Source organism: Ictalurus furcatus, chromosome 6, assembly GCF_023375685.1.
Source record: "Ictalurus furcatus strain D&B chromosome 6, Billie_1.0, whole genome shotgun sequence".
Lineage (NCBI taxonomy): Eukaryota > Metazoa > Chordata > Actinopteri > Siluriformes > Ictaluridae > Ictalurus > Ictalurus furcatus.
In genome coordinates, this window is record NC_071260.1 from 15,378,662 (window position 1) to 15,403,464 (window position 24,803).

Below are 24,803 nucleotides of genomic sequence, written 5' to 3' on the forward strand. Positions count from 1 at the left end.
CACACACACACACACACACAATGACGCACACCCTGAGAGACCTTTGGACCTGAGGAGAGCTGTTAGCATAGTGAATCAACAGAGAGAGAGAGAGAGTGAGAGAAAGAGAGTGAAAGAGAGAGCGAGAGAGAGAGCACGAGAGAGAAAGAGAGAGAGTGAGTGAGAGAGAGAGAGAGAGAATGATTCCAAAACATCTCTCATTCTCTGAGTGACTGTACAAGCAATGACTTTATGTAACACAGAGCTGCTCATTGTGGTTAAATACATTACTGTCATATAAAGCACTATTTCAGGAGTCAGAAACAACACACTGTGCTCGTACCCAATGTAAGATGTGTGTGTATTTAGCTAAGCTGCAAGTTACTCTGTAAAAACAAATGTAGCTGACACTAAAGATATGCTTCAGAGAAATGTAACTGTTACACATGAGTGGAAAAAAAGTAAAGAAAAAAATATTTTTAAACAGAGTCATACTGTACTCTATTAAACAGTGGAACAGCGGGTCAGAATTACACCTGAACGAACGACACAGAGTGTCCACTCTCAAACATCCCTGAATATTTAAAAGTAAAAAGTCAAGGGTTTTGTTTGTTTGTTTTTTCAGCATGAACTCACACTTCATAACAGTTCATAAATATTCACACGAATAAAACCTAACAGAGATTAAGATTAGAGTTAGTAGCAGCACTATAGGCTACTTTGCACCTTTTATTATAGCTTTATTCATTTTAAATCGACTCAAACAGACTTAAACTGATATTTTTTTTTAAAAAATGACACAAAGATGATGAAAACCTTGAATAATATGATGTAAACAGTAAAGCTGAAACATGATTGGTTGAAATGGTGATGGGGGGGTCATGTAAAATATACAGTTTGTACAGAGTACTTTGAAGGTCTAAATGATTTCTTTTTAATAAAATGTAGTAGTGTAAGAGGGAAATTTTTCATTTTAATGATATTTTTTTGTTTAATAATGTTGTATAATTTCATCCCCTATAGTGGTAGTTAAATATAGCAATAATGAACACTATGGTGGCACAGGAAGAGATGGGGGGCTGATCCTGAGCTCGGCTTACTGTCTGTGTGGAGTTTCACATGTTCTCCCCAAGGGTCACTGATCGGAAGGTTGGGGGTTCAAGCCCCAGCACTTAAAAGCTGCCACTGTTGGGCCCTTGAGCAAGGCCCTTAACCCTCTCTGCTCCATTGGCGCTTTATTATGGCTGACCCTGCGCTCTGACCCCAGCTTCCTGACATGCTGGGGTAGGCGAAGAAAAGCATTTCACTCTGCTGTAATGTATATGTGATAAATAAAGACTCATTATCATTATGTGGGTTTCCTCTGGGTTCTCTGGTTTCCTCCCTCCTCCCAAAAACATGTAGGTAGGTTGTATGACTAAGCTAAATTGCTCTGATGTATGAATGAGTGTGTGTGTGTGTGTGTGTGTGTGTGTGTGTGTGTGTGTGTGTGTGTGTGTGCATGCATAGTGCTCTACAATAGACTGCTGTCCCATTCAGGGTACATTCTCGCACCATGTGCCCAGTGTTACCTGGATAGACTCCGGATCCACTGCCCCCCTAATCAGGATAAAGTGCTCACTGAAGATATCTTGCGAAGCTTAACTACACTGAAGCGACATTCATAACAGTTGTCCTTCTCTTCTGGTAATTACATTTATACCACAGCACGATTGGATCCTCGAATCTGATTAGTTAGAACAGCAGCTCTGACAGTAATGACAGCCTGGAGACAAAGAACAGCTTTATATTCATTTGCTCATTCTGGAAGGAGTCTCCAGTGTCAGGACTTTGTAATAGGCAGAGGTAAAGCTGTTCCTTTAAGTTTAGAACCAAGGAGAACACAACTTTCATTGGTCAGTTTCTCTGTAGCAAGCTTTCTTATTAACTCCAAGAGAGAGAGAGAAACACAAGAGGCTGCTGAGAGGTAGACTGTTTCTAGCTGCAGTAACGTAAATGATTACCCAGTGACTGAGCTGTCTCCATATACTCCATAAGAAACAACTCCACAACCCTGAATGAGGAAAAACGGAAATCATTCAATCGTCGTTGAAAATCTACCTGAAATTTGATACGACATTGAAATCAAATGTGTGTGTGTGTGTGTGTGTGGGGTAGTGTAAAAAGTGTATGGTCAACACCAAACAGATAACACTGTTATTTATCACCTACCTAAGCATACTCCATACTATGAAAGGTGCTCAGTCACTTGGGTACACTTCACAGAATCTAGAAAAGCATCCAGGTTTTTTTTCTATCTTAGTTCAGTATGATGTGACTCATTAAATCAAGAAATACATAACTTACATTGTGTAACACACACACACACACACACACACACACACACACACTACCAGTCAAAAGTTTAGACACACTCATTCTTTATTTTTATTATTTCTTTTAAACATTTTATAATAATAATAATAAAGTCATCAAACCTCTGGAGTAACACAAGTGGAATTATGGGAATTATTTTGTGATAAAAAAAAAAAAATCAAAATAATTGAATATTTTAGCATCTTCAAATGTAGACCCCCTTTTTGCCTAGAATTTTCAGAAATGTATTCGTGGCATGTTCTCAACCGATTTCTTGAGGAATTTCCCTGAGGTGCTTTTTAAACAGTATTAAAGGAGTTCACACCTACACTGGACACTTATTGGCTGCTTTTCGGAATATTTCTCTCCGAGTCATCAGTTTAAACATTTTTTTTTTGTAAATAAAATGTTATTTTTCTAATGAAATAAATATATGTTGGCACAATTATATTTCTGTCTACAACATGAATTTCAAACATTTAATCATACACCTTCAGATCAAAAGATTTTTAAGATCATAAGAAACATTTCAGTGAAGTGTCTCCAAACTTTTGACATATATATATATATATATATATATATATATATATATATATATATATATATATACACACACACGCACACACACACACACACACACACACACACACAGACAGACCATCGACTGCACCTGAGAGAAAAGGTTTTGAATACAACATCAGTGGTAGTAATTGAAAACAGTTCCTTCTCTCTCTTATGTTTGTATATAAGCGACCTCTGAACTTCAGAGCTTTGACCAACGGAGCATCAAAGTGGATGCTCACTGGTCACCAGGGTGACGCTATCTCCAGGGCAACAGTGTAGAGGGCTGCTCCTCCGTCTCTCTTTTTCTCCAAGGTGTGTGTAATTAAGCTTACATTAGACATCATTATGTGAGTGTTTGCACATGTCCATCTTAAACAGGCCTTGAAGGTAAATACAGAAGAACCAGTGTGACACGCTGCAAGCAGCAGAAGCCCTCTTCAGCTTTTTATCACACATCTCGACCTGGACCAACAAACCCACACAGCCGTGTATGCACTGGCTTCAAAACTCCTTTATCTCGACACAGCAGCTGCAGCTGAGATGGAGCTTCTGAATTCAGCATATCAGAAGATACATACAGTAAATATGATATGTTATATTTGTGTGTTTAAAACATACTGTGGTCCTTCTTTGGTTTATGATGAATTACACATGCAAATATATTTTTTATTTACAGTTTTGGTTTTCATCATCCTGTCTGTATTAGTATTATAATAACTATCAAATCCTTGGTTTACTTTCTTTGTATAATTCCTGCCCCAAAAGATTTATTTTTATTTTTATTTTTTTTAAAGAATTTCACATGTAATACATTGCCATAAATAAGAATATGTGAATAAATAGCAAACATTATTTAATCACATTATTAAGGCATTCTTTCACGTGATTTTTTTTCTGTAAGTAACAAATTTGAGATGTATTTTAATGCATCAATTATTATTATTATTATTACTAGTAGTAGTAGTAGTTTTCTTATTGTTGTCATGGTTGTTATTGGGATTCTTCTCATTATTATTAATAATATTCTTTTTCTTCTTATTATTATTATATTATTGTCATTATTATTATTAGTAGTAGTAGTAGTAGTAGTACCTAGTAGTATCCTTGTTGTTGTGGTTGTTATTGTTTATTATTATTATTATTAATATTATTATTATTATATTAATATTCTTCTTCTTTTTATTATTATTATTATTAGTAGTAGTAGTAGTAGTATCCTTGTTGTTGTGGTTGTTATTATTATTATTATTATTATTATTATTATTAAGCCCAAGGTAACTGCACAACGCAACGGCACCTGTACGATTCCCTCATTCTGATTGGTTGCATTTAGTCAGAAGGCGGGGCCAAGAAAGAAAACGGACAATCTCGCTCTACTCATACAACCAACTGATAAGGCATGTAGCCAAGGGGCGTGGTTTACATTTGTGGTGGGCGTGGTTTTGTTGAGTAGTCTAATCACAGACTCAGCAGCACGCAGAGCAGCGCGCGGGGGCAACGCACAGGAGAGGGAGTTCAGTTTCAAACCGAGTTTTGAGTTAAAAATAAATTAAGAAACTAAAGTGGTTTGTGATGCGTGTGGAGTCATGCGGGTTTGTAGAGCTAAACAAGAAAGATTTAGACACCAGTAGAGAGAGAGAGAGAGAGAGAGAGAGACAGACAGAGAAACAGAGAGAGAGAGAGAGAGAGAGAGAGAGAGAGAGAGAGAGAGACGCAGAAGCACCTGAAACCTGTTGCCGTGAAGCGGGGCGTCAGTGAGGAATAAACCGCGCTGTGGAGAGGGTCAGTGGGTTTAACTCCAGTGTTTGTGCCCATATTGGATTATTTCACTTGTTACTGGGAACCCGGAAGAAAGCCTAAAGGAAATTGTCTCCTAAAACTGCACTTAGCTGAAACCTGTTAAGGGAAAAATGAACTTTTTACAGCGCGCGCGGTGAATGATTTACTCCGCGGAGGGAGTGTGTGGATGTGCTGCTTTCCGGTACGTTAATAACTTCCACAAACAATTATTAAAAAAGAAAGGATTTTTTTTTTTTTTTTAAAACAAAGAAATCTAAAATCTTAAAGTTTTGAGTATTTAATGATGAAATGATGTAATTGGGTTTTTTTTTTTTTTTTAGGAGAATGGTGTGTGTGTGAAACGTCCTCGCGCACTTGGAGCAAAGTGCACTGTGGGTCTGGAATGAAACTGAGCTCTGATTTACGACGCTGTGGACTGTGGATATGCTGCTGGAACAATTACGGTTTCCTTCAGGGATTTCTTCTTTCCGAAGGCTTGCCGTAAATTAGAAACAGGGTCCCGAGCTGAGAAAACACTCAAAGAGTAAATTCCAACTTTCCTGATTATTTTTGGTCTCCTCTAATATTTGTGACTAAAGTCCAGGGACATTTGACCATGGGGAAGCCTCCTGCCTCTGCTGTGGTGTTTCGGCTGCTTGCTTTGCTTGTCTCACAGCTGCCACGTCTGGCACTCACTGCCTCCAAGGACATAGTGTGTGAGCCCATCACGGTGCCCATGTGCAAAGGCATTGGCTACAACCTCACCTACATGCCCAACCAGTTCAATCATGACACGCAGGATGAGGTGGGGTTAGAGGTGCATCAGTTTTGGCCTCTGGTTCGGATACGTTGCTCTCCGGATTTGCTGTTTTTCCTTTGCAGCATGTACACCCCCATCTGTCTCCCAGACTACAAAAAGCCTCTGCCACCATGCCGTTCCGTCTGTGAGAGGGCCAAGAAGGGCTGCTCACCTCTCATGATCCAGTATGGTTTCGACTGGCCTGAGCGTATGAGCTGTGAGCAGCTCCCCATGCTGGGTGACCCGGACAGGCTGTGCATGGATCAGAACAATAGTGAGACCACCACTCTGTCGCCCTCGTTCCCCAAACCTACTCCCAAGGGCCCGAACCGATACAGATCCACGGCCAAATCTAGCACGCCTCAGAAGTGCGATCGCGAGTGCCGCTGTCGCGAGCCTTTGGTACCGATCAAGAAAGAGTCCCATCCGTTGTATAACCACGTGCAAACCGGCTCACTGCCCAACTGTGCTCTTCCTTGCCACCAGCCCTATTTCTCACAGGATGAACGTGCTTTTACAACCTTCTGGATCGGTTTGTGGTCCGTACTGTGCTTCATCTCCACCCTCACTACCGTGGCCACGTTCCTTATAGACATGGAGCGCTTTAAGTACCCTGAGCGGCCCATCATTTTCCTGGCCGCCTGCTACCTCTTTGTGTCACTGGGCTACATTGTGCGCTTGCTGGCGGGCCATGAACGCGTGGCGTGCGGTGGCTCTGGCGACCAGCAGCACATCCTGTACGACACCACGGGCCCAGCTCTGTGTACGCTGGTCTTCCTGCTCATCTACTTCTTCAGCATGGCCAGCTCCATCTGGTGGGTGGTGCTGTCGTTCACCTGGTTCTTGGCCGCAGGAATGAAGTGGGGGAATGAAGCCATCGCTGGCTACTCGCAGTACTTTCATCTGGCAGCGTGGCTGGTGCCCAGTGTCAAGTCTATTGCAGTTCTGGCGCTCAGCTCCGTAGATGGAGACCCTGTTGCTGGAATCTGCTACGTGGGCAACCAGAGTCTGGAGAGCTTGCGAGGCTTTGTGCTAGCACCTCTAGTAGTCTACCTCTTCTCTGGGTCACTCTTCCTGCTGGCCGGTTTCGTGTCGCTCTTTCGCATCCGCAGTGTCATCAAGCAGGGTGGCACCAAGACGGACAAATTGGAGAAGTTGATGATTCGTATTGGCCTGTTCACCGTGCTCTACACTGTGCCAGCCACTATCGTGGTGGCGTGCTTGGTCTATGAGCAGCACCACCGGCCCGGCTGGGAGCAGGCACTGGCCTGTACCTGCCCCTCCGAACGCCAGCAGCTCGGTCTTGGACCTGAATACGCAGTCTTCATGCTGAAGTACTTCATGTGCTTGGTGGTGGGAATCACCTCTGGCGTGTGGATCTGGTCAGGAAAGACAGTAGAGTCCTGGCGGAGGTTTGCTGCACGCTGCTTCCCCTGCAGGGCCAGAAAGCCACCTGCATCAGCTTCCTCTATGTACAGTGAAGCTAGCACGGCACTGACTGCTCGAGCCGGATCAGCACCGCCCGGATCCTACCACAAATCTGCTCCACCGTCTCATGTCTGAGCAAACGGGTCCACCTGGATTTAACATGAAGGATCATAACAAGCTGCTGTCTTGTCCCTTAAATTGCCAAGACCTTCGGTTCTACGTGTGCGGATAAAATCGAAAACGGATTTTAGATTCTGGATGGAAGAGAGGAAGAAAAACAATTAAGGAATTAACTGGAGAATGAACTCCTGGCTCAAGCAATGCTGGAAGAAGAAGAAAAAATCCCCCACAGGAACTACAAGACACTCTGTCCTACCTAACACTTGTTGTGGGCATGTTATTTATTTGTGTATGTAGATATTTGTTCCTTTCACATTGTGTTCCACAGAGAATGCCCCAGCTGTGTGTGTTTGTGCTTTTATAATGGAAACCAGAGGTGGAATATTTTCACTCTATTGAGACCTTGTTGAATTTGAAATTCCACGCCCAATCATGAAATGTGCTTTGCTGGTAAACGATAAGTGCTGTGGTGAGTTTGTTCGGAAATACACCCAAACCTTCTGTATATAATTGTGTGGGGGAATGGGGGACACGACGACAACAGCGGAAAATGTTAAGTCTGTCATGTAATACAGTGTCTACGGGTATCTCGAGCTCACACACGTTGGCAGGACGAGCAGTTAAGTTTACTGATTCCACAGCATAATGTGTTTTCGTGCAGGGTTTGCCATCAGTCGGCTCTACAAGATGAACTCAGTATACGCCGAAGATAAATCTAAAACATCCTGTAGAAGTTTTGTCCCAGAAAATGTGCGATTAGACAAACCATATCAATCCTGAAACAGAAGTTGAGCAGAAAACTCGAGACGGTTCGCTGATGGACTTGACAGCACTAAACTTGACACCCACCTAGTGGTCATTTTATATTCTGTCATGTCATTAAAATACATTTAGTTAAGCTGGACTTTAAGATCATAAATCAGACGTAGATCACTTTACAGTTTACATACTTCTGATAGATTTGGTCGCTTCTCCTGTCAGAGCCTATCCCCTGTGTGTGTGTGCGCGCGCGATGTCTCATGAAGCGGTTGTAGATCTGAGTAAACATTTGTACTTATAAATCACTCAAAAGTGGTAACCTTAGAATTTTAGGGTTCTCTTACTACAAAATTGTTAATTTAACGGTCCAGACGCCATAGACTTTTCTCAAGTCTTTTGCATTCTGCTGCTTAACTTTGTTCTGACTGTCCAGATAATACGAGTCTGATCCGACAGCACTGTCGTTTCATGTTTCTGAGAGTGTACATATTTGTTTTGCCCTCTGTGTGTAAATCATGTAATGGGCATTTTTTTTTCCCTCTCTTTTTCACAGCCTACACTCTGGCTGTGTGTAAATACTTTTTCTTAAACAAAATGTCAATTCATTGCTGAGATTTTTAAAGAAGATTTAGATATTTATGAAAAATTGGAGTGGTTTTTTTGTGTTTCATTGGTTTCTCTTATCTGTAGAGAATAAAACTGTGGAGCAATCTGTGAGCAGTGGTTTCCAGATTGTCGTCTTCAACCAAACTCCTTGTGTTTCCTGTTTTAATGTCCATTTTTAAATATTTTGTTGGCTTCCAGTCACTTGTACTGACGTTTCTAAGGACGTAAGAGCTGTGAACTGCTTCAGCCACTTGATTTGCGGTACAAGAGCCACAGTGTGTTTAATAGATCACAGAGATGTTGCAAAAGGTTTAGTGCATTTCTCTCATTCACAGAGAAACACGCGTACGTGCATGAAGTGGTTTTCCGTACGCGTCCCTCTGCTGCCACAGGGCTCGACGGCAGCGTGCCAGTATTGTAGGAACGTTTTATGAGCGTTCTGGTTAACCACGGGTCAGACGCAAAAACTTCCTTTTTATCGGAAATTCACACAGCCCTATAACTACGTAAACCATCAGTCCGGTCACGTTATATTCTGATATATGAAGTAACATTCGATCGTGCAGCTTCAGTAACCTGCACGTTTAAACAGGAAAACATTTTTACATGATTAGTGTTTATTTAAAATACTCCATCTGCAATTGATTTCAATTAAAAACTGACAAATTTCACAGCTAGTAGCCTACATAGTAAGCAAAAAGCAACAAAAAAAAGAGAAAGAAAAACAAAACTCTCGAGTCAGTTTCTGTTTCGATGTAGACATGTCGTGGGGTTGTCGCAGGGGACGACGCCGGTGAGAGATCTGTACCGGAGGACAGGAAGGAGACTGGTCGAGTGGGTTATGATCGTGACCGAGGGAACACGAGCGGACGTGGTCTAGGAGAGCACGGCGTTGGATCTGCGGATCCCCACCAGGTTGTCAGCGCTGAAGGATCTCCTCATGGCGGCTCTGCTCAGATCTTTGTACTTATCCTCACACAGTCTGGAGATCGCCTGCACCAGAAACGACCAAAAGCACACAGACACACACACACACACACACACACACACACACACACGTTCCGCTTAGCTAGTACTAGTTTAGTCGCCCCTCATCAGCAAGCCGAGTGTGTAACAGGTGGCTTGAATTGACTGACTGCTCCTTACCTCGAGTTTCTGAGCGCGCTCGTTGCTCAGAGGCTCCAGCGGGAAATTCAGGTTGTTGTCGTCTGCCAGCGAGCGCAGATCAAAGTAATACTTGGCATAGACGCTAGCCGGAACGTTGATATTGAACTGCAGGAGCTCCAGGAAGTGCCTCTCCATCTCATTCCTGGATGAAAGGGTTGAAGAGAAGATGTGAGAGTTAGAAAAAAAGTAAAAAAAAAAAAAAAAAAAAAAAAAAAAAACTATATACAATTTGCACAATTTCCCACTTACACACAGCACGGTCAATCAACCAGAACATGTCGGAATCTTTAACTTTGCACTGGAGCTACAAGGTTACTGTAACCAACATGTAAGTGTTTGGAATTTAAAGTGTTAAATTTTTTTTTTTTTTTTTTACATTTTGTGGCACCCTACACAAACACTAATGCTAGACAGCGTTAGCTACATGAGGATGAAGTTGATGGTCCAGAAGCATCTGGATCTTTTCTTTTAAGACATCTGTCCATATTCTTTTGCACTACACACACATCGTCACATGCTAATTATTAGGACAAAACACACGCATACGTTACGCATACTGATGCTGACAGGACAGTGAGGGGGGGTCGAGGGAATTATTTTTATATTTAAATTATTATTATTATTATTATTATTATTATTATTATTATGTGTGTGTCTGTCTTATTATTTCTGTGTCTGTGTTATTATTTCAGACATCAGATATTTCTCTATATTATATATATATATATATATATATATATATATATATATATATATATATATAAACGTTTTATACACATTTTATAAATGTTTGAAGGATTTTTACACGGCACCCCTGCTCTCATCAGACGGCACCCCAGGGTCGCTGCGGCACTCCGGTTGAGAAACACTGACTTGGACCAATGAAGGCAGAATTTGAGGCAGAAATTTACAGAGATGTTTTGAGGTGAGAGAGACTTTCAGTACTACGTTATCCATATAGCTCCAGTGAAAATCTAAACGAAGCAACGTGACACTATACACTAAACATGTCGACTGGACTAAAGGGATCAAATACTGTCGAGTTGATTTTTCTCACCAAATGATTCCTTTAAATGTTAGTTCTGTAACATTTATACCACTTCAGTTTTCCGCTCCTGTCATGATTATGCATGTAGGATTACACAAAATCTCCAGTGTGTCAGAGCCAGTCCTGTATGGAGTTTCACACTACATTTTATTTACCACTCCTGATTCAACTCCTCAGCTAAATATGCCTTTGTGCATAAATGTTAGTGGGGAAAAAGCACTTCTCTGAAGGGTGGTGGCTCGAAGAGTTCATTCTGACACTTAAAAAGCACCAGTCAGAACTCGAGAGATTATGCTATGCGATGTTTTGTCCAGTTGCCATGAGCTGGAAAACAAATCCTTCACACTCACTTCACTGTCCGTTACAAACTCTACAGATGATAAAGCAAATTTTGCAGCGTCCCCCCCACCCCACTCCTCATCACGTGTGCTCTTTCCTCTCTCATCATCTCCGCACTTCTGAGAGACAGTGGTGAGCCTGTCGCCGTGGAGACAGTGGCCCGGATGCTTCAGGGAAAAAGGTACGCGGGGCAGTACGGAAAGAAAGCGAGGGCGAGGGGGCTACCGGTCGCCAGGGGCAACAAATGGAGTGGGCGAGAGCCTGGGCCATTATGTAGGGATGCTGAGAGCACTCGAGTCCAACCGGCACAGAGACTCACAAAGCCAACTTCAATAGACAGGATGAAAATAGAGCCGACAAAGCACAGGGCTATGGTGCAGAGGAGAACGGGGACATGGCCTCGCGCGCGTGCACACATACACACAAAACCGAGAACAAGGTATGCAAGCAAATACTAACTGTAATTCATTTTGATCCCATATTTATAAAAAGAGGAAGTGGACAAAAGCGTTTGCAAGAATTGTAAGAAAAAGATATTACAGGTGCCAATCATTTATTTCAAATATTTCTCCATTTAGAAACAGAAGTGCTTATGATAATTTCTTCAAGGAAATATTGTGCAATACATCGCTAAAGGAAATTTTAAATAATGGAATTTTTGCCCATTTTAGTAAAATGCTGCCAAGAATTCATAATAGTCAGTAATAAGGAATGTCTGGTACATCTGCTTTATACCGCATGGCACAAAATGATGAGAGGCTGGTGGGTGTGCCTGTGTGACTTAGTACAAGCCCTCAGCTCCACGCACACATGCACACACACACGCACGCACCACTCTCGATCATACTGTAATTATGCTTACAGTCATGGTAACACACATCAATGGTTTTTTTATTGTTTTATCTGAAAATCTAAGCAGGGTTACACAGTGCATGTAATAACACACTTCACAGTGTACCACCTCTTCCTCTCCTCTTCCTTCGCTCTCTCTCTCTCTCTCTCTCACACACACACTCACATGTCTTCAACAGTGATGTCTTTGAGGATCTGGCAGTAGTCTACATTCCACACGGCCTGATCATCCCAGACTTTGGAGGCTAGTAAGATGGCGCCCAGGACGATTCTCTTCCAGTTGCACGGGCAGATGTCCATCTCAGCGTACGTCAGCAGCCGTTCCAAATACACCTGCAGCACGTAGTGAACACAGCGTCACAGCATCTCTCGTCCCCCCCTAGACTAACTCTACTAACTTGCTATTAGTGTGACTCGAACAACTACAGGACGTGCGGAAAAATCGGTAACCAATGAGCGTAAAATAAAACGATGTACGTAATGTATTTTTTTTTTTTTTTTTACAAATTATGCTCTACATCAGGGGTCACCAACCCTGTTCCTGGAGAGCTCTAACCATAAGCGTGCCCATCTGACTATCTAATCACTGCCATATGCAGTTCTTGAGCAAGATCCCTTACGCTCTATGCATTTTCTCTGCTGCTGCATCATATTTTATGCGGATTTTGTCAACATATTCAGATCCACGTGTATGCTCAGCATATTCCCATTAGTTGCCGACTGTGGAGACACCGTGTAGACAAGAACATTATTGTGTGTCTAGTTTCTTGTTTTGAGACAAGCTGACCTGCTCTGATAATGACAATCTGCTGCCCTCTAGTGGACATCAGAAGCAACCGTTTAAAAAGAAATAGCTAGAACACCTATTAAAATACAGAACACAAAACCATAACTGCTTGTTCGTAAAGAAAGTTGATTTGTGGACAGCTTCTTTAGGTGTAAATATTTACCTTTCTCTGGAAATGAAAAGTTGCATCCACAGGTTAAAAAAACAAAAACAACAAACCCTTCAGTGGTGTATAATTAACCAGGTTTGTTCTCGGTCTACTTGAAATTCATATGAAATCATCAAGCTGTGTGATTTCTGCTGTCTATAACACTACAAACCTATTACACTCAGTAGACAGATTCTCCCTCCAGTAATGTGTACTGAAATCATACATTCTGCGTTTATTTATATCGCCTCCAGAACAACGTTTGATGCCAAGGTGCTAAAAACACCTCAGGGTATCTTTGTATGATAATGTGTGCGTGAAAGTTTCTCTCGAATACTGGCTGTGTTCTCCATGAAAGATCACATGACCGTACAACTGCACTGATACCAAGCCTGTGCAAGCAGTCCAGCACAATTTCAACTGCGTTTCCATAATGACGGAACTAACCCGACTAGTGGACTAAACCGGGTTTGAAAGGTTTAATATGACACACTCGTGTGATAAGCCGATTCTCTGCTTCATATCACACCCACTGCGTTTCTCTTATACTCTGTCGCAGTATGTTTACTCAGTAACTATGTGCTTATCGTCGCTTCCTTGTTTACACTCGCTGCGCTGCCGATTTAGTACTTGGTGATTTGGTACCTGGACTGTGTGCTGTATGTTGTTACCACTCTTACCAGGGTGACGATGGCACACTCGGCGGTGAGCTGAGCAGCGCTGAACAGCGTCCTGACGAATCGGTAGATCAGTTTGTGTTCAGGGTCTGTGCGCGAGTAGTCATCAGGAACTTGCTCCCTCTGCAGTTGTCGAATTTTAAACAGAGATGTTAATGTATAAAGAATTTCATGAACACCTTGTAATGGTTTGAGGGAATAGAAATGTGCGACGCATTATATAAAACACCACTAGGCATCATGAAGCTGCATTTTAAACTGCAAAACCAAGTGTAGCAACCTTAACGGACCATTGCTACTAAACCAATATACTCACACCCCCCCCCCCCCCCCCCAAAAAAAAAATTTCTCTTGGAGAAAATGAGCCGTGAAAAGAGCTGTAAGAGCTGAGTGACGGATTATTTCTTGCCTGGCCGCGTGTACTGATATATTACTTTAAATATCACATATTGAGATAAAGTGTAATCTCAGGCTGACTTTCAGTGAGTGCAAGCAAACTAACTAAACCACGTGTCAGTCTCCAGCCCGCTGGAGCGGCTCACGGGAGGACGCACTTACAGACAGAGGATGCTTCTTCTCATCAAATATGTCCAGTGATCTGTCAGAATCCCTGTAGATGTGCAAGGGAAGATTCGCATATTAATACTGTAATATCCCGTACACAAGACTTCTACAATACAGCACAATTTCATTAAAAAAAAAACCCTGCATAAATAGTGACATACCTGTTTTTAATATGGTAATATATTGCTAAAGTAACACTGGAGAGAGAGAGAGAGAGAGAGAGAGAGAAATATTACACAATACATCAAGGCAGGTGATTATTCGACTCTCTTTCATACAGCACGGTTTATAAGTAATTGTACTGTGGCTTGTTGTATCGTATTCTTTCGTTCGTGGACGTTTATAAAGAGTCAGCGTTTAGCTTTATATCTGTGGGAATTGTGACTGTGTGGACTGGACCATGTAACAAAAAGCAGCAATTTAGCATAATTGTTTTATCTCTCTCTCACACACACACACACACACACACACACACACACACACACGATATATAAATACTAGAGATACACCAATGCTAAATTTCTCAGCCGATACTGATAGTTCCGCCTTTTGAACCTTCTTTTAAATAAATAATAATTAATTCCACAATTCTGAAATAAATGCAAATTAAAACTTTATTCTCTCTGTTCCAACAAGTTGTTTCACAGTAACTGGTCTCATAAACAGAAAACACATTACTCTAACATTAACACATGAACTAAATTCTGAAGATTAAAGTAAAATTTATTAACTTATTGAATGTTATTAATTCATATTAACACTGACTGAATTCTAAAAAACCTCCTGTTAGTCTCACGTTCACTCACCACAAACACAATATGAACGTAATATCATATGTTGATAATATCAACTTTTTTATATATTAACATTAACTGGATATGAAATATACTACTCTACAAATATATTCTTCTGTGCAATACATACTTTTTTTGTCACCTCATCTTCATTTAAATCTTTCAACGGTGTACTGGTGCTTTAATTCAGCGTGACAAATTATTATTTTAAATTAGACTGACGCCGAAACTCCCGCTTCACTGTTGCAGTGTCCGGTGTTAAATTTTAGCAGTGTAGAGATTACAAACAAAAATCATTCCACACAAGAGACATCATCTTTACACACAGCACGAAATCCATGTTTTTTTCTGCCCTCTTTTGATTGACAGAATATAATCGGCCCTGATCATCGGATGTTTTTAAACTATCTCTAGTAAATACCACATCAACAATAAAGACAGCTAGCAGTAAGGAAGCCTACACACTGCAGGTATTACACTCACCATTTTATTGTGCTTTTCAGGTTGGGCTGGCTGACTGTACTATCGTCGATGAATATTGTCGAGCAGGAGCTGTATTTTTTGGAGAGGGGACCAGGAGAGACCTAAGACAAAAATCAATCCTTAAGTACACATATAGGATGTTTCACTAGCGTACTAAAAGTTGACTGATAGTGGGTTTTACTGATAACCGAGTAACCAACTGATAGTTTCTAAAACTGATACTGAATGAAAATACAACACTCAAAGTAAAACATCGCTGAACTTTATTACAAAAATAAACAGCAATGACTGTACCATGAAAATCTGCTGTACTTTTTTTTTTTTTTTTTTTTTAAATGAAATGCACACACAGCCCTTCATTAATATTGGCACCTTTGGCAAATATGAGAAAAGAGGTCTGTGAAAAATTGTCTTTATTGTTTAATCTTTTGATAAATAAATTTCACAAAAATACTCTGCTCTCATGGATAACAATTGCAAACAACATAGGTTTATCCAAACTGTTAATTATAGGTGTGCAACAAAATTATCAGTACCCCTATGAATTCATATGAGAAAAATATATTTGAAGTATATTCCCATTGATATTTTACATTTTTGAGTACACCTGGGTGACTAGAAACAAGCAATTGTTCAACCATGACTTCCTGTTTCACATGGGTATAAATATGAGGTAAGACATAGGCCAAATTCCTTTAGTCATTCATCACATTGGGTAAGACCAAGGAATAGGTGTGATGTGCGGCAAAAGGTTGTTGAGCTTCACATAATGGGAAGTGGCTATAAGAAAATAGCACAAGCATTGAAAATGTCCATTTCCACCATCAGGGCAATAATTAAGAAGTTCCAGTCAACTGGAAATGCTATGAATCAACCTGGAAGAGGATGTGTGTCTATATTGTCTCAGCGCACTGAAGAGGATGGTTCGAGTGGCCAAAAAATATCCAAGGATCACAACGAAAATGGTTTACTGACCACAAAATCAAGGTCCTGCCATGGCCATCCCAGTCTCCTGACTTGAAACCCATAGAAAATCTGTGGGGTGAACTGAAGAGGAGAGTCCACCAGCATGGACCGTGAAATTTGAAGGATCTGGAGAGATTCTGTATGGAGGAACAGTCTCAGATCCCTTGCCATGTATTCTCCAACCTCATCAGGCATTATAGGAGAAGACTCAGAGCTGTTATCTTGGCAAAGGGAGCTAGCACAAAGTATTGACTAAAACGGTGCCAATGATTGTTGCAAACCTATATTTAAAAAAGATTTTTTTGGGATAAACCTGTGCTGTGTTTGCAATTGTTTGATATCCATGAGAGCAGAGTATTTTTGTGAACTTTTTAAAAAGATCAAAAGGCTAAACAATAAAGACAATTTTTCACAGCCTTCTTTGCTCATATTATATATATAGTAAATAAAACATATGCATCCAAACTGAACCAAAAAGTAACAATCCAAATAGAGACATCCAAAATTCATCAAAAACACTTCAAATAACACAAGAGAATGATCGTTTTTATTTCGCCTCTAGAAGCCACGGTCGTACTGTATAGTGCCAACGGACTCTTGTCAGCCGCTCCCGCAATGGACGCAACCGGGAAAAACTATGGGTGTGGATTTTTGCAGATAACCGATAATTCCAGCAAATCAGTTATTGGTGTCGATTAACTGATCAAACGGTCGAACTCTAGTGAGTACACTGGGAGTGCAGTACGTTGAGCTGACTTACATGGTTTATATGATTGCTTTTCCTCTTGTCCCGGACTGAAAGAAAGAAAAAAAGTTAAGAGTCACTAGTGTTTAGTCCAATGTCACTATATTTTGTATAAAAACAGACATAGTATAGAGCAGCGGATCACAAACTTTTTGTAGCAAGGGACCCCTTTAACCATAAAACAAATTACACAGATCCCCTCAGTATGGATTTATTTCATTAACATTATTTAAATTGTGATTAAATAAATTCTCCCTCCCAGCCACAGAGCTTTCTATTTCTAAACTGTGTGCACTTGTTTAACTTTTTTTGCCAGCGGTTTAGACATTAATGGCTGTGTGTTGAGTTATTTTGAGGGGACAGCAAATACACTGTTACACAAGCTGTACACTCACTACTTTACATTGTAGCAAAGTGTCATTTCTTCAGTGTTGTCACATGAAAAGATATAATCAAATATTTACAAAAATGTGAGGGGTGTACTCACTTTTGTGAGATTCTGTATATATATATATATATATATATATATATATATATATATATATATATATATATATATATATATATATATATATATATATATATATACACACACACACACACACACACACACACGCACACACACACACTTTAACCCCAGTCTGTTAATTCAATTGCATGTAAGGAGAATTTTTTAAAACTATTTATTATTTTTTTTTTTTTACTGACAAAATTGCTGAGCTATGGAGTTCAGACTGGTCTCTGTGAGCTCGTGCAGATGTTCTGTATATCGCTATTACATTACCAACATTTACAGCTTAAAATGGAGGTGAGATTTTCCTAAGCAACAAGCCCCTGTTACTTCAAAGCGAAACTCTGTCGCAATCTCAAAATCATATAAAGGTAAACCAAGGTACATATCATTCATGTTTTTGCAACAATATCTTAAAATGGTCTTTTATCTTGATGACCAGATCTGGGTGAGAAAGAAAGAAATATAAATGTCAAGTGCCTCAGTGACCTGTACACTCGATAACATCCAATTCTGCAAGCCAAATGTTGTTTCTGCCAATAAAATATGCCAATACAGTGTACAGACAGAGGAAAATAATAATCAGAGTGAGAGTAAATGGGGAAAAAAACCCCACAAAATCACTGCTGATACTCACCATCTGTTTGTGACTTGCTGAGGAAGATGGTGCTAGCACGAGCATGGTCTGAAGGATTGGACTCTAAAGCTAGATCTAAACAGACAAAAACAAAAAAGGAGAAGACAAAGTTAAATAACAGACGTAAAAAATTCTTTCATAATAAAACGTGATGAAAGCATTTCTCAGTCAAGAGTGTTAACATTCAAATTCAACATAAATCATTCTCTAAAAGTTTCAAAAGTACTTAAATGCCAAGGTGACCAAGTTACACACTCTGTGAAACATAATGTAATACACTAGAAAACACTTCATGGCACAAATCACATACGTTTCTAGTGTACATTCAATGCAGGTAGTGTGACCATGTGGGAAATGAGACAAGACTGGAATATTACTATGTGAATATTGTTTTAGAGCAACAAGATAACATAAGGAACAGCAGACACTTAAAACACTTTTCAACACAGAAAAAGATACAAAGCCTTCAGAGGCTGTGGTGGTTTGTAATTTTTCGAAATGACCATCATACCAAGACTATATAGACTAGAACAGGTCCTCCAGGATTTTGCGAACTGCAGAAATGAATGCAAAAATCAAGCAAACGCAGCAATATTCTGGGGAGCTCGTAACTGTTCAAAATTGCTCTTCGATTCATGAGCATCGCACACGGATACAGCTAAAAAAAGGTCTCATTTACCAACAAACATCACAGCGAGAGACCATGCAAAACTATTCTGTGCAATTGCAATTTCACCAATTCAAGTAGCTTTCCATAAGAAAAGCACAAAAAAAACCTGCTTCACAAATTTAAAAAAACAAAAAAACAAAACCACGCAGCAATAAAGCATTTTTGGCCGCAACAATCACAAAAAAACTCCACGGACTCCTGTATGGACTGACTATTAAAACGTAGTTGGATATGTATTGCAGAATTAAATTGGAGCCTTATAAGTATTTAGTGCGATTTGAGACAGAGCCCAAGTCATGTCGTGTCATACAGGCCGAGCAGACACGGACGGAGCGGAGCCGTGGTACTAACGGGAGGAAGGCGACACAACGGGTGCATTGTGGAACCAGAGGAGAACACAGTACCATCACTCTCTACAGCCCTCCTACACCACGCATACCAGGAAATGAGCAAGAAATACAAGTGTACATCAAATCCACCTGAGACATTTACATTACATTTACGGCATTTGGCAGAGGCCCTTGTCCATTTATTCAACTGAGCAGTTGAAGGTTTCCTTGCACGCTCTCCCAGTGTCCATGTGGGTTTCTCTTTGTTCCAGAGGGTGGACGGGCTATTCTAGGCATGAATGAGTGTGTGAATGTGTGTTCATGGTATTCTGTGATGAACTGGTGTCCCATCCAGCATTCCCGGGATAGGCTCTGGATCCACCCCAATCCTGACCAGGATAAAGTGCTTGAATGAATGTCTGGCCCCTGGTTTATAAAGGTTACGGCTACTACATGGCACAAGTGTGGTGGTGTGAAGAGAGATGATCACAGCTCACCTTGCACCTGTAAAATAGCAGCATCTCAATGCAGCTGGTTTTGCCAAGTTTGAGTCATTTGACCACTTTGGAAATCATTTATGCAAGACTCCACTGCCCCACAAGGAGGGACAGGGAGGACCCTGAAGCTGCTTCAATTACAGCTCATAACCCTGGTTTTAGAACTCTTACTACTTTCTCCATCCGTGCATTATTATTCCTCTCAATACTTTTCTACATACAAACTCTTGCTGATTAAGTAGCAAGAGTATAACCCAATAAGAAGCCTAAAGAAGATTAAAGTCTGCATATTGGCATATTTGGTCGATCTCCTCTGTCTATTAGCATGACATTCACTCACTGATGGCTTTCACGTCAGTCAAAGAACGCTGGAGAATGCTGACCTCTGCTCCTCTGGGACGCACAGCTGGAAAAGTTTGCATCCAAGCTTAGCGTGCTTGTTTGGTGTTTGTTTGCTAACTTTCTGATCTCTGCAAAGGCAAACAAGGCAAAGGGTTTGGGACATTTTCAAATATTTAGCCTGGATTTCTTGAATAAGGAGAGCCCAGTTTGATTTAAAGCACTGTTCAGACTTAATAGGCTGTCTCAGGTGTTTTTTCGGTGACGACTTTTGATCAAATGGTCAGTTGCGGGGTTGCCAAATCTGTCAAAAGCCACATGATTCCACTTCAAAACCTACCCAAGTAGCCCATGGATGACATTTTCTAATCATAATGACAGGTGCTTAGATCGCTAAATAAAAGCTATACTTATACAGTCGTCTGATTGTGCAGCATAGTGTGCAGCTTCTGCTTATCCAATCACACAAGCAAAAAGAGAGATGAAACAAAAAGAAAGTAAAAAGTACTAAACAAAATCTAAGCTGGTTTGCATTTAGTCGATGTGTAGCAGGAATGTTTCCACATGCTGTTAGTGTTTGGGGATTCAAAAAGTCAGTCCTTTAAACAAACCCGACCAAAGGGCTGTTACCCCAAATCTAAAAAAAGTGACATATTTTAATGGAGTAACCGCAAACCTGGAAACACTGGTGACTCTGCAGTCTTTTGATGTTGTCTGGGATGCTTTACAGTTCACGTTACAAACGTAATGAAGACACACACCAGTCCAGGACGCATCTTCCCCCATCCACACCTGTATTTAGTGGTGTCCACTGTTCCAATGTGAACAGAGCAAAGACTCAAAAGCACAGCATCTGGAAAGCTAGTTTCTTATGACTGATACTGCAAGGTTCACGGCCTATCAGTGTTGTTAATGAACACATATGGGACTCACATTTTTGGTTCAAATGCCTGACTACAACCTTATGCTTAAGCCGTATCCGGCACAGCTGACTTCATTCAAAGAGGGTCAATCCCCCAACAGCTGAGCGTGCTAAACTGGGAGTGCCATGCTTCCATGTCAAAAATAAACCCAGGGGGGTGGAGCAGGGCACTCTTGCAGAAGAAGAGATGCCCAAGTTCAACATGCAAGGTATGCTGGGTATGGGCATGCTACTCTGATTAACAGGCATTCTCAATTGCACCAAGGCAACGCTGGACGACCGTATAAATAAACTCTGTGATTCGTATCCGATCTTAGTAGCCGAGTGCTCACCTCTGGGTTTGCCTTCCACGTCCAGTACCATCTAACATATCCACTCCAGCCAAATCTACAGAATAGAGGGAGGGATGGAGGATGAGGGTGTAGCCATCACCACTTCACTGGAATGTCGGGAATAGCACAGATATTTGGGAGTCTCGGCTGGCTCACTGTACGTTCCCATTCTTCTCTTGCTATCTCAGGGGAACATGCTGGAATGTCCTTATCACACAGACCTAGAGCAACTGTACTAGTGAATGCCCCACACACGGCAACGTGTGTTTAGATGCAATGCTGAAACCCAGAGTCAGGAATGTGCATCCCCCTCTACAGGGGTGTCCAGGATGTCCTCGTAGGGACAAATAAACAGCCCAGCCGTAAATTCCGCAAACAGCTCCGGTAGGAAACTAAAGATGTGTCTTCATATAAAAACTCACTCTTATAGGTGATTTTTAACAGCATACATTCTGATGTTTCCAGGGAGCTGGGTGTTAGTTTTGTTAAGTAACAGAACCCACTTGAGCTTCGAGTCACAGGTGAAGAAAAAATATATCGGTGTGTTCCTCAACCGTAATCCGAAACATGACCTGAGACGGTCAGAGGAACCAAGCACGAGAACTGAACAGTTGACAAGACTCCAGAATATATACACTAAGGCTGTATGGTATGAATGTGTTACTTATATTACGACACAGGTTAAATGTTGGCCAGGATTATTTGAACCAAAATGAAGGGACCGGTGGGGTAAATCAGCACTGCGCCTGTGGGGTAAATCAGTATCGGAGCCTGTGGGGTAAATCAGTATCGGAGCCTGTGGGGTAAATCAGTATCGGAGCCTGTGGGGTAAATCAGCACCGAGCAGCACCAAGCCTGTCGGGTAAATCAGCACAGAGCCTGTCGGGTAGGTCAGCACAGAGCCTGTTGGGTAAGTCAGCACAGAGCCTGTCGGGTAAGTCAGTATCGGAGCCTGTGGGGTAAATCAGCACCGAGCCTGTGGGGTAAATCAGCACCGCGCCTGTGGGGGTAAATCAGCACCGAGCAGCACCGCGCCTATGGGGTAAATCAGTATCGGAGACTGTGGGGTAAATCAGCATCGGAGCCTGTGGGGTAAATCAGCATCGGAGCCTGTGGGGTAAATCAGCATCGGAGCCTGTGGGGTAAATCAGCATCGGAGCCTGTGGGGTAAGTCAGCATCGGAGCCTGTGGGGTAAATCAGCATCGGAGCCTGTGGGGTAAATCAGCACCGCGCCTGTGGGGTAAATCAGTATCAGACCTGTGGGGTAAATCAGTAAGGGACCTTTGGGGTAAATACCAGGCCTGTGGGGTAAATCAACACCGCACCTGTGGGGTAAATCAGTATCGGAGCCTGTGGGGTAAATCAGTACCGAGCCTGTGGGGTAAATCAGTATCAGACCCTGTGGGGTAAGTCAGTATCAGACCCTGTGGGGTAAGGCAGTACCGAGCCTGTGGGGTAAGGCAGTACCGAGCCTGTGGGGTAAGTCAGTATCAGACCCTGTGGGGTAAGTCAGTACCGAGCCTGTGGGGTAAGGCAGTACCGAGCCTGTGGGGTAAGGCAGTATCAGACCCTGTGGGGTAAGTCAGTACCGAGCCTGTGGGGTAAGTCAGTATCAGACCCGTGGGGTAAATCAGTACCAGACCTGTGGGGTAAATCAGTACCAGACCTGTGGGGTAAATCAGTACCTACCATCGGGCAGTTCCCGGTCGCTTATGTGCTGCAGGTACGGCCCGGTGTCTTCACTCAGGTCCGCGTTTATTGGGTAGTCCTCGAGGCGCTCGGTGGGCCGCGGGAGTTTCGGACTTGCGTTGGGAGACACGCAGCAAGACACTGTATTCCCCATAATGCACCGCGCTCAGTGCCGAGCCCCAAACCCAGTTCCTGTGAAATTCACACCGCGCTCACTCCACACATCAGTGCTTCATCTGAAAACACAGCGAGACGGGGCTTCGGGTAAACTCGGCTCGGTGCTCGCTCAACACACATATACACATATACACACACACACACACACAGTTTACTGCGCTAACCGGCCAGCACGAGCAGCGGGGCTCCGGCGTGTGAATGCGACTGTGCGCGCTCTCATTCGGACACGTTACGGGAGCGCGTGCGCGCGGCACTCGGGATAAACAAAGCTGGCTAACTTAATCCAGCTAACTGCCTACCGCTTCCGTCTAATCCTAGGATCCATAAAAACTGCGCGCTACATATCAGTTTCACACACAGCTCTCTGAACTGTCACTAGCTAATCTGTCCATTGTTATCCATTTAGCCTATACGCTAATTCCGCTAGCTAACTATTCATTATTTCTGAATGGGCGGTCAGTTAGCCTTCAAGCTAGCTGGCTAGTCTGTCCCTTTAACTGACTCGACAGTAAAGTTCTGAGCGTCGCAGCGCTTTGGACAGGTAAATTAGCGAAGAGCAGATATATAGCGATACGTTCCTAAACCAGGCAGTTTCAACCGGTACAGTCCGATAGAGAGTCGGGGCTCAGTTCCGGATCCCCCCGCCCCTCCCGAGTCTCAGTGCCGAGGCCTCGGCTCTAACACCGTCCACGGGCTGCTCTTCCGCTCCGGAACAAATGAATGGACAAACTCCCGCTGTTCCAGCTGCGAGAAATCAACAGTATCTTTTCTTTTCTTATTTTTTTTCGAAGTTCAAATCCTCGCACCGGGTCTTTTCTTTAGGTTCCGTCTTGTTATGCCCTCCTCCACTCCACCGGCCAGTATCGCAATCCGTTGCCCGTCGCCGCCATCTGTTCCGCCACCGAAGCCACCAGGACCCGCCTCCTTTAAAATTCCATCAATTTCTATTGGCCGCCTAATCATAACAAACGCAGAATGGTGTGTTATTGGCTGAAATCTCTGCCACTCAAAAACAAAAAGTTCTGGTCATTGGCTTGAAACCCACCCGTATACCCAGAAACTCTACATACAGGACAGGGATCTTTCCAGTTAAACCCGTCTTCTGTGTGTAGTAGTGATGGGGATCCCGGCTCTGTTCACTGATTCACATCATTTGGCTCAGCTCACTAATAAGAGTCGACTCTTTCGGCTCCAAAACGTCTCATTGCTATTTTTTTCTAAACCAGACACAAGTTTTTGATATTTTGATTAGAGATTGTTCTCCTTTGCTTATCGTGCTGAAAAACCCCCAAGTAGAAACCCTTATAGAATTTGTAATGGTGTTAATTGTTATAATGGGAATTGTATTGGTTTTAATGGAAACTGTAATGTTTCCTGGGGGTCTCTACTGGTAATTTGTTGCCTTCTATTGGTGGCATGTTATGTCTAGTGGATACCATTAAGGATCAATTATGGTAATTGAAATGGTTTTATTGACTAGCTGATGGTTTATAATGGTGTTTGTAGTGGAAACTGTTAGAATTTCTGTGATGGTTTTCTTTAATTAACAAGATAACACTTAATTTTTTATTCATCCATCCATCTTCTACCGCTTACTCCTTTTGAGGGTCACGGGGAACCTGGAGCCTATCCCAGGGAGCATCGGGCACAAGGCGGGGTACACCCTGGACAGGGTGCCAGTCCATCGCAGGGCACAATCACATACACACTCATTCATACACTACGGACACTTTAGACATG

At 42.1% G+C, this 24,803-nt stretch overlaps 2 protein-coding genes across 2 annotated transcripts; one reads left to right on the top strand and one right to left on the bottom strand.

Annotated features, from left to right (window-relative positions):
- Positions 1-3,009: 3,009 nt before the first annotated feature.
- Positions 3,010-8,527, top strand: fzd5 (frizzled class receptor 5). Its single transcript, XM_053626690.1, has 2 exons — positions 3,010-4,879; positions 5,019-8,527. Exon 2 carries the CDS (start codon positions 5,294-5,296, stop codon positions 7,037-7,039), a length of 1,746 nt encoding a protein of 581 aa, XP_053482665.1. The 5' UTR covers positions 3,010-4,879; positions 5,019-5,293; the 3' UTR covers positions 7,040-8,527.
- Positions 8,528-8,988: 461 nt separating this feature from the next.
- On the bottom strand, positions 8,989-23,992 carry ccnyl1 (cyclin Y-like 1). The gene is made up of 10 exons (XM_053626693.1): positions 22,887-23,992; positions 18,108-18,182; positions 16,975-17,009; positions 15,249-15,349; positions 14,133-14,168; positions 13,966-14,017; positions 13,411-13,530; positions 11,962-12,128; positions 9,536-9,698; positions 8,989-9,382 (listed from the first exon to the last, which is right to left on the bottom strand). The coding sequence occupies exons 1-10, from the start codon at positions 23,038-23,040 to the stop codon at positions 9,266-9,268; spliced, it is 1,020 nt and encodes a 339-aa protein (XP_053482668.1). The 5' UTR covers positions 23,041-23,992; the 3' UTR covers positions 8,989-9,265.
- Between the last annotated feature and the right edge of the window lie 811 nt (positions 23,993-24,803).

Bases quoted from the DNA above. Each gene is read 5' to 3' on its own strand.
- fzd5 (XM_053626690.1), top strand. From the start codon at position 5,294: ATGGGGAAGCCTCCTGCCTCTGCTGTGGTGTTTCGGCTGCTTGCTTTG.
- ccnyl1 (XM_053626693.1), bottom strand. From the start codon at position 23,040: ATGGGGAATACAGTGTCTTGCTGCGTGTCTCCCAACGCAAGTCCGAAA. The intron at 14,169-15,248 runs GTGAGTGTAATA...CTCTCTCTCCAG, and splicing joins CTGAAAAGCACAATAAAATG to TGTTACTTTAGCAATATATT. The intron at 12,129-13,410 runs GTAAGAGTGGTA...TACGTGCTGCAG, and splicing joins AGTGTGCCATCGTCACCCTG to GTGTATTTGGAACGGCTGCT.